Source organism: Thermothelomyces heterothallicus, assembly GCF_042370625.1.
Source record: "Thermothelomyces heterothallicus CBS 202.75 unplaced genomic scaffold P884_scaffold_26, whole genome shotgun sequence".
Taxonomy (NCBI): domain Eukaryota; kingdom Fungi; phylum Ascomycota; class Sordariomycetes; order Sordariales; family Chaetomiaceae; genus Thermothelomyces; species Thermothelomyces heterothallicus.
The window spans coordinates 223,588-233,234 of NW_027192587.1; the positions used below are offsets into that span (position 1 = coordinate 223,588).

Below are 9,647 nucleotides of genomic sequence, written 5' to 3' on the forward strand. Positions count from 1 at the left end.
GGGGGAGGGCGTGAGGGTTGTTCATGGTCGGTTCCGGTTATAGAGGCGGGCAACGATGGGAAGCAAGTAGATATTCCTTTCATGCATACGGATACATGTGTGTATGTATGTACATACCTGGCATGGACGTATGTTCGTTCTCAGTACATTGTGATGGCTACCTTGGTTTTTCATTTTTCTCGATGTGATGATGCCCGCGGGCAGCAGCTTTCCAAATGCGGCACCATCTATTTTAGAAAGCTAACTTACCTATTTTTGTTGCTGAAGAATCCCTACAGTGATTGTGGTTGCTACTGTGAGAGCACGTCTGAGCTGTGGCAATGCGCCGCGCCGCGCCCCTGCTTGGTTGATCCGGGCTCAGAGTGAGGCTGGGGGCTTTGTTAGGTATGCTCGATGGTGAAGTTAGGGATTCCATGAACCCAGTCGTGATAACCGTTTTGATCTTGTGGTGGTGTCCGTCTTGTCCGTCTGCCCACCGTTTATACTGTGTATTATTCGAGGATTTCGCGGACTGAATTTATCGATTTTTTTTTTTTTTGCTTCATTTTTTTTTCTGGTCAGAATGTATGTATGTACATACAGTACAGTACCTTCAGGAACCAGAACCGTTTGGCATCATTGGCAGACTTCCGTAGGCAGCCAACCAATCTGATTGCATCTCTGCCCCGTGAACACGACAATACAAGTACGTGAGGGTTGTCGCCTCCACACTTGGACCCTGATGTCTCACCTTGCGGTTTGCTGCGGGGACCTTTGTTTGGACCCAGCTGACACGTTTGGTGATGCATTCGGACATGTTTTCCCCCGGCATAGAGTAAAGCATGTTGGAGATGCATTAAGCGATAGCCGCCGTCGGTGTGCGTTCCAATCAGCGAGAGGGGCAACCAGGTGGCCAGATTCTCCAGTACAAGTAGATTAGATTCATTTCAGAACCATATCGATCCCAGCATCACTTCTTTCGATTTCTCCGTTACGTTGCCGAATTCGTTACACAGCAGCACTGGCGGGTCTCGATATTAGGTAGCGGCCGAGGCAGGCAGAACTTGCAGAGCTAAGTCACATGGGGCCGCGGGCTCGGTTCGGCGTCCCGCCCTCCTTCCTCTCCCCGTCCCGCCCCTTCCCCCAATCCGCACAAGTGTCAGGTCCGCCCCAAAAATTGAAGAGGGTTACCTCGAGCGCTGAGGGTGTGTTGCCAACCTTCTCGCTGGGCTCGCTAGCCTCGCGGGCGGGTGCATTGAGGGTAACCGTGGAGGTCCCGAGGTCACCTGGCCCGGCCCCAGAATGCCAACTCATCAGTCTGTCGCCAGGTGAGTAATGCCATATGCGACGCCACCTACCTAGTATGCCCTCCTTCTTCCTACACCGCTCGGTTGTCAACTCGTCATTGTGCCCGCGGACCACGGTAGACGCTGGCAAAGGGCCGCGGGAATGCAGCAAAATCAAGGAACTGCAGCCCCGTATCCGCGAAATTCGCCGTTCTCAACACCAACTCGCCTGCGTCGTCGGCCGCCCCAAGCCAGTCTCGCTCGCCTTTGCCCTGAACCGAAGGCAGGCCCCCAGCCCAGAGGCATGCAAACCGGGCAATTACCAAGGTAGCGTTGGAAAAACTAGCAGCAGTGCTTCCTTCTCGCCTGCTCAACTGCGGTCTCGAGCCGTGACGGACAGCAGTAAGTAGGTGATCGAGGTCATCAGATGCGGGCCAAGACAGCGGATTGGCGCCCAACCCGTTATCCGCACCGCACCGCACCGCACAGCACCGCACCGCGCCATGCCTTGCCATGCCATGACATTCCTTACTGCACCTCGCCGCACCGCAAAGCGCGCGCGGAACCTCAGTAACTAAAACTCCTCCGCCTCCTCCTCCAACCTGACGTGGCCAGCCAGCGCTCGTTTGTGCGCGCACTCTCGGAACCTTTTCTTCAGACACCCACATGATTCCACGCCGCGAGAGACCGGTCAAGCAAAGCAGCAGCAGCAGAAGTTGCCTGGAACCCGTCCGCATACATGGCGCAAACGGGAGGCTGGCATCTCGTTGGCCTGCGCCGGCCCCCCTCCCCCCCGGCGCACGCACTTGTTGCTGTGCTGCTGGATCGTGATCGTGATGCCGCTGCAGCCCAGCCGGATCACGCTGCCTGCCGCCCTGCGCGTCAAGCATCTGTCCGAGTCACCTTGCATATCGACTGCAGCTTCTCTCCGGGCCAATCCATCGCCGAGGGCCCAAATACCTGGGACTGGTCTTATCACTTACTCGGGTATTTTACAAAACCAATTTTTTTTTCTTATTTTCTGATAATGTTTAATTTTTCGCGCCTCGACTGCCGCCTTGAGATGCCCTCGTGTCTTCTCGCCTTGTGACACTTGGGGATGCCAACTGGCATTGCATATGCTACCCCGCCTCATCACCTCACCCATCGTGAGTGAACCCAGATGACCAGTTATTGTTGTTCTGGGATTGGGCTCGGTGAGGTCTGTAGACCTTAATGCCTGACCTTGAATACTCTGCATCGAGGAAGATGTAGATTGACTTCTGTGCTGAGAGCAGAGAGTCTATGATGGGGTTGGGATCTGACGATAGTCACGTACGTATGTACATACCATCTCCACTCTTAGCCCCCTGTGTTAGGGCTTGGTCTTGGGCTGTGGTGGATGGACAGCCAATCGATGTCAAATCCTTCTTGCTGTGAACTCACGTTTTCTCTCGTCTCATCATGGCGGTCCCCCTATGCAGCATCTTTGCTTCGGCAGCGCCATGATTCATGGGGGTACGGGCCGTCTGGGAGGTTGGTTAGTCGTCAAGTCCCCCAACACCTCCGTGTCTATCGGGTTCTAGTGCCTGGAAGATTTAGTTGGTAGTGGCTGGTCCGGGTGGTTCCCTCGCATACTGCAGATACAGAAACGGTCCCCTTGCAGCCCAGGCTAGATGCGGTAGCCTGTAAACAATATCGTCGAAGCGGTTTGACCTTCAACTCCACTCCTCGAAAAACGCACCTCGACCAAGCAGAGGTTCTGTACTTGTGAGCAATCGAAGGATGGCAAAGGCGTCATTAGCCGGACCCTACCCGTGGGTAAGGAGCTTGCCGGTGATATCTCAACGGCCTTCGTGGCTTGAATTGAGAAACACCAAACAACGTCCCCCGCTCAGCTCGCTCTCTGTAGAGCTCACTCCCGTCACGTCTCCTTCTTCTGCGCGCCCAGCCGTTTGTATTTCCTCTTATCCCCCCTCCTCATAAGCCGCGGATCCCTCGTGCCTTTTCCACCCTCCCAATATCCCTTTCCTCTATTCCCAATCACACTCCTTCCGCAAAACGCACTTGATCCCGGCCCCGTGATGTCAGCGACTGTGCTTCACGACACCAAGTCTAGGGGGTTGGGGAAAAGAACAGACGGTGAGGAGGAAAGGAAAGAGGACGAAGGGAAAAGAGGACGAAGGGAAAAGGAAGGGGGGGGGGAGGGGGAAGAGGGAGCAAACATACCAGCTTTCGGGGCTGTACCTCTGCTCGCGGCTGCACCAGCCACAGACCATCCGGGTCGCCCACTCATTGGTGTGCGACTCGGCGGCGTCGTGGCAGCGGTCGCAGGGGTACACCTTGGAGCAGCAGGAGAAGCGGAACCAGCGGTGGCTGCGGCGGTAGTGGGCGCACGCGCCGCGGTCGGGCAGCGGCTCGCCCGCGCGCAGGGCCAGCTTCTCCTGCCTGCGCCGGGGGCCGGGGGCGGCGGGGAGCGGGCGGTCGCTGCCGGCGCCGGGCGCGTACGCGAGGAACTTGACGTCGGGCAGGGCAAAGGTGAAGCGGGCGTGGCACTCGCGGCACACGTTGGTGGTCGTCTCGCCGCGGACCGAGGTCAGCCCCGCCGGGGACGGGGTCGAACAGGCGGCACAGGTCGGGTTGAAGGTACTGGAGGAGAACGGAGAGTTGGTCAGGTAACCTTTATTTTGTTGTGCTCACGGACACTTGAAAAAAAAAAAAAAAGACGGAGTAGAGAAGAAGAAGGAGGACAAAAAGAAGGTGGGGGAAAGGGGAAGGGATTTGTTGTTTACCTCGGCAGTAGGTCGAACACTGTGCAGCCGACCGCATCGATAAAGCCTGCGCGGCTCGAGTTCTGGTGAATGAGCTCCTGTCGAAAGCGGACAGAGAAAGGTACGGCGCATTTCTTGCAGCTGCTGGTTTTCTCGATATTGTCTTTCAGCCCGGTTATTTCGTTCACCGTTTTGCAGCGGTCACATTTGACGTTGAGATTGAGAACGGAGACCTGGAGGAGCTCGACACCGTAGAGCTCGATAGAAGGGAACAAGATTGCAGTTCCGCGTTCCGGTGTTTGGGTGGGCAGGCTTGGGCCGGCCTCAGCCTGTGCCTGTTGCGGTTCAATATCGGCGCCTCCATCCTCGCCGTCCTCGGAATATGAGCCGTCTTCGGAGCCCGAATCGTCGGTGCTGTCGTCGGAGACCCATTCCGGCGGGCGGGGGATGACATGGATATGGCCCTTTCCCTGGTCCAAAGTTGATGTGTGCTCCGCCTGCTCCGCCTGCTCAGCCTCCTGGCTCGGTGCAGCTCGAACCTCGGGATTCCCGACGGCCTCGACAGGAGGCTTCTGGGCTTCCTTCGCCAGCACGTGCAGGTTTTGAGCGAGATAGTTCAGGTGGCTCGTCAGCGACATATGTTTCTGCTCGGCCGCCTTCTGCGCGAAAAGCTCTTCGATAGGCTCGGCAACCTCGGAGTCGACATCGTTGAGCAGAATCCTTAGTGACTGCAGCGGATAGAGAAGCGGGATGATCAGCTGGACAGACTGGACCGGCTGGAGGCCGGTGGGGAGACTCGCCCTGCGTTTGGGTTCTAGGGACAAGGTGTAGACGATGCCATCGCTAGACTTCTGATAGACTGGCAACCGACTCATGCGGGCCTCGAGCTGCCTCACATCTTGAGCTCGTCGCGCTTTGGCCTCGGCGATCTGATCTTTGGTATACGACTCCTCCGGGACGTAAGGCCGGCTAACAGGCGGCTTCGCCACCGGTTTGGCAGGCTGCGGCGCCGGTTCTGCAACAGGCTCATCGTTCAAATGCCGGGTGTCCTTGAATATTGTCAACTTGACCGTCTCAGCCTTTTGTTCAGACAAGAGCGACTCTATCCTCCTGTCGAGAGCATTGGTTAGAGAGAGCAAGGTTGCACCGCGCTTCTCCTGCACGAGGGCGTCCCAGCCATTCTCGATGTTGATGGCAAAGCCTCTGGGGATATTCTTGTTCTTGACCAGAAGGCGGGGCGCCTCCTTTGGGTAAGCCTCGGGGATGCGAAGGTCACACTCCAGGTGGTCCAGGTCGTATGGGAAGTCCGGGTCAGAGGGCTTCAAGTGGAAGAGGAAGGATGTCTCCCCGTTGCCCAGGTCGGTCTCCTGGGGGCTATATCGGCGCCTCAGCTGCTCGATCTGGTAGCCCCTTGCATCCTTGGTCTCTCGTTCGGGGACCGGCTTCGGGACGACGCGAGAGGACTGGGCCGCTGCCACGGCTTGCCTGCTAGATCTCGGTGAAGCACCACCACGTGGCCGAATGGGAATCATCGTTGTCCAGGGGATTAATTCTCGATAATGAACGATGCGATACTGTGTGAGCGACGATGGAGAAACAGGCCCGAAGAAAGCCGCAAAGGGCGCTTCGCAATGAAATGAAGCCACAGTGTAACGGATCCTCCCAGACGCCGAAACGCCAATTACCACCAGCTCTTTTTCAAGACCCGACTTTCTCAATACCTCCCCAAACCTAAAAAGCACCGGTCGGGAGCGAACACTCGCCACGGACGAGACGAATGTCCACCAAAAGACGCGCTGCGATTAAATTTAAGTATGACTCAGCATGACTCACTGATACTCACCCAATTCAGGTCCTATCTGGGAAGGCCCCGCGCTTCCCTCGAGTCGGATCGATGATTGAAGGTGGGGCAATCAAAGATACTATGCACAGACCATATAAAGTGGGCTCTCGCAAGCCGTTGATCATCAATGCTTCACCTACTGGATAGCTCTTACCTGGATTGGCAGACTGAGCTCTGGGTTCTTTCCAGCCTTATTTTCATTCTCAAGTCTCATGAATAGCCAATTGAAGTTTCGATGGCCCCATCAACTTAGGTCGATTCCTGGATGATCTAAGACTGTTTTCGCGTTTTATTTCCATGTACGGAATACTTCCCGGAGGAAGCAGTCATCGACAAACCCGAAGCAAGCTTCGTATTGGCTTCTTTTTCGTTCAATCGAGTCCAGGAACAGGACTACGGTTTTTACTAATTGATCCGATCCGACTTACGGCCTCACATCTTGCATCAAGAAATCCTGGAAGAAGCCTTTCCAAGATGCTAACAACAATCGACACGCCGAAGTTTTTGTTTCCGATCAACGTCGCTGCGGTAAGAAAACAGCGGCACCTTTAAAGCCCCAGTGTTCAGAACCGCCACACTAAAGCTTCGGCTGCTACCGCCCTTATCAGAGAGAGGGGGGAGCACTAGTACCAATGTAAGTCCTCGAACTCGCGTTTTTAAGAATCGATCAGTCAGTCAAGCCCGGAAGGTCAGATGGTGTTGCTGCTTCCTCCATTGGGACGCGTCACCGGCGGTACCAATGCTTCCGGACAAAAACAGAATTCTTGAAGGCAGCCAAAACATTGCCTTTGCTGTTAGGCTTCATGGGGACTGACAACCGAGATGAGTTCCCGCGCGAGTTGGGCCGGGGCATGTTATTGCTTGCCTCTCACATGACGGGCCTAGGCTCACGATGAGTCCTGCTTCTTTGGGCATTGCATCATGCTGGGTACCATCGCGACAGGCTACTAACAAGGGCTCACGAAAAGGCGTTCCGTTTAGGCAGCAAATCTCGGCCCAGACATGGCCGTTTGGCGATGATCTTCCCTCTCAGAGCGGAGCAAGCGTGGACTGGCGATCAGAAGACGATACTCTCCAAAACGGAGTCGGCAACTCCGAGAGTTACACGCAGTGTACTCCGTATTCTGTTGTACACTACGCATTACACTACGCTCTTCCCGACATGGACTCGTCCAAGCTGACCCGACGCTCCGGACTGTTTCCCAGCAATGGGCCGTGACCCGGTTCGCTGGGATCCACTAGTGCAGTGGAGCTGGGTCGGCCTTATACTCCGTAGTAGTTTCGATACCCTGCGCTGGCCAGGGCCTGCGCAACGCTCGTGCTTTCCACCGAGGCGGACACCGGTTCCTGTGCATGGACTTCAACCCCTGTCCAGTATTGTCTCCGAGCTTATTCCATGGCTATTCTTGCACGCTCCTTCCAGAAGAACGAAGCAGAAAGTCTCAACTTGGACCGGCCATGGGCTTGCCTTCCCATATTGGGAAAGCATCGGCTTGGTTGTTGGATGCCATTGGCTGCGCTAGAGCCGAGAATGGCCTGGCGGTGGTCCGAGTCCTCAGCGTCTGACGTCGGCTCCTCCGTTTCGTCGCTCCAGCAGGGGGGACAGCTACCCGTTGCAATTTCATCTGTTTTATCTTTTTTTTAATTTTTTTTCTTAATATTCAACCAGGAGTTGAAGCAGGGAATGGCACAGGGGAAACAAAGTGGTTGTTCCTGGCCCACCAGGCGTTGCGCTAGTGACCCCGACGCAATTTCCAGAGAACCGGTTGTAGTTGGGTTGACGTTGGACCGATCGTTGGATCCTACGTCACTTCCCCCTGAAATGGACCGCAGCCCACTCCTCCGGGGCTGGTTGCTTCTCTGGCACGTGGAGGAATTGTTGAGGTCATCGAAGGACATGGAAGGATGAGAGAGGGCCACGAAGGCTTGCCAATCTCACCATATCGCCTGAGAGCCGACTATGTCGTCAGCTACACAGCACCACACTGCAACTCGCCGCAGGTCCATCGACGGAGGAATGACGAGATCATCAGTGACCTTCGGGAAGGGAGGAGGGAAAGCACAGCACCAACGTCTCCCGAGGCCAGCAATCCGAAAAAAACGCTCTTTGACATACTGAAGGAAACGCAACTTGACATACAGACCCGTAGATCCTCTGCGAAAGCTTCGCACTTTCCAACACCGAGGACACCCCGCTTCCCCATGCCCACCTCGAGGCCCTGAACAACAAAGCTCCGTGCGCTACGCCTCCTCGTACATACACACCCCCTCTCTGACGTCGATTACAGCATCTGAGATTGGATGCGGATGTAGACATGGACGGATGTCAACGGCCTACCAAGAAATGCACCATCCACGCAGGTGCGCTCCGAGTTGGTTGGAGTGGGAGGAGTTCATTTCCGTAGTGTAGACAGAGAGGCCTTGAACTGCCCCGGGGTCCACGCTAAACATCCCTCGTCGGCCCCAAACTAGCATCACCGATCCGGGGAAGGGGCGACGATACTTTTGCCAATTCTCGTGGCATGTACCGGGACACATGCGAGGTAATTGCCGCGTCATCCTAGAAGGTTGTTTATGAATACGTTGTCACGGAACTTCACCCGACCGAGCAGAGGGACAAACATAACACTGCGTATGGATGAGAGGCACAGTCTGGCCCTGTTTGATGCCTCGGGTGAGGCCATGATCATGCTGCGTCGCCGGGCTGGTCCGGCAAGAGGACGAGCATGAAACCGAGGCACACAGACCGAATGACCTCTGGCCCAACTTGCCTCGGCTGCCCGTGAATGTGAGAAGGGACGAGACAAGTCCCACGCGGTGGGATTCTGCACATCACAGACCTACAACATCCAAGGAAGCGTGAATCTAGGTCGATAGCGTGGCGCCACCTGCCATAAGCACCACGAGATACAAGAGGATCTTTGTGGTAAAGGGGGCTGCTGAAGGAGAATGATGATAATGATGATCTAGCTGCCCTTTCGCTCAGGGCAGCAACATATGTGGTGGGCCCGCGCAGAACCATCTGTGCATCGGAATTGCTGAGATCAAGACAAGCCGCTCCTGGACAACGAACTTTTATGTCCGTAAGCCTTCAGGTCAGAGGCGTGCCCCTCTCCTCGAGTGCGAGGTCTTGCGGATTGAGGGAGAAGCTGGGAACTTTAGGGTTTTCTTTGTCAGGATATATACCAATGTGCGTCGGTTGTCATACTCTCCAGAATATCTGGCATCAAACAGGTCGTTGTCTCAAGCCTCTCTTGTGGGCGACGAGTACCTGAGCTGCTAATAACTGTATGCGAATATCTACCGGTCAAGTCATCATTTCGTCTGAAAATATGGAGCTCTAATTACTACGACATTGCCAGAGTGATCCTACTGATCTGTACCCTGCCGTAAAATCTCGACCGAGGTCAATTGGCGTGGTTCGTCTTCCAGGAGCCCAGTTTCAACAGAGTCCTCTCTTCACTCACGTTCAGAATTCTGGCATACCCCTTCCCCCCCTTTCTCTGCCTCAAATGACAATGCATCTTGGCAATCTCACGAACTGGCGGAGTGCGATTCAAAGGTACTCTGTATAGTAAGTACATCTTGACGCCGGACTCGGGGGTTGCTTATTAGGTCTCGCTCGCAGAAGCCTCTGACGAGGCTGGCCTTCTCAGCCGCCATCCAACCAATTGACTCTTTTCCTGTTTCAGATCGCACCGCGTGATCCCGGCCACGCCGCAACCCGCCGCGTCCCTCTCACCTCAGCCCGGCTGGGCTTGTCTCACGGGACGAGATTCGCTGCCCCCC

At 55.5% G+C, this 9,647-nt stretch overlaps 1 protein-coding gene across 1 annotated transcript; it reads right to left on the bottom strand.

Moving 5' to 3' along the window:
- Nucleotides 1-3,168: 3,168 nt before the first annotated feature.
- On the bottom strand, nt 3,169-5,547 carry P884DRAFT_208772 (uncharacterized protein; the record flags this gene model as incomplete). The annotated part of the gene is made up of 3 exons (XM_069438902.1): nt 3,169-3,310; nt 3,474-3,893; nt 4,037-5,547. 3 exons carry the CDS (start codon nt 5,545-5,547, stop codon nt 3,169-3,171), a joined length of 2,073 nt encoding a protein of 690 aa, XP_069294715.1.
- Between the last annotated feature and the right edge of the window lie 4,100 nt (nt 5,548-9,647).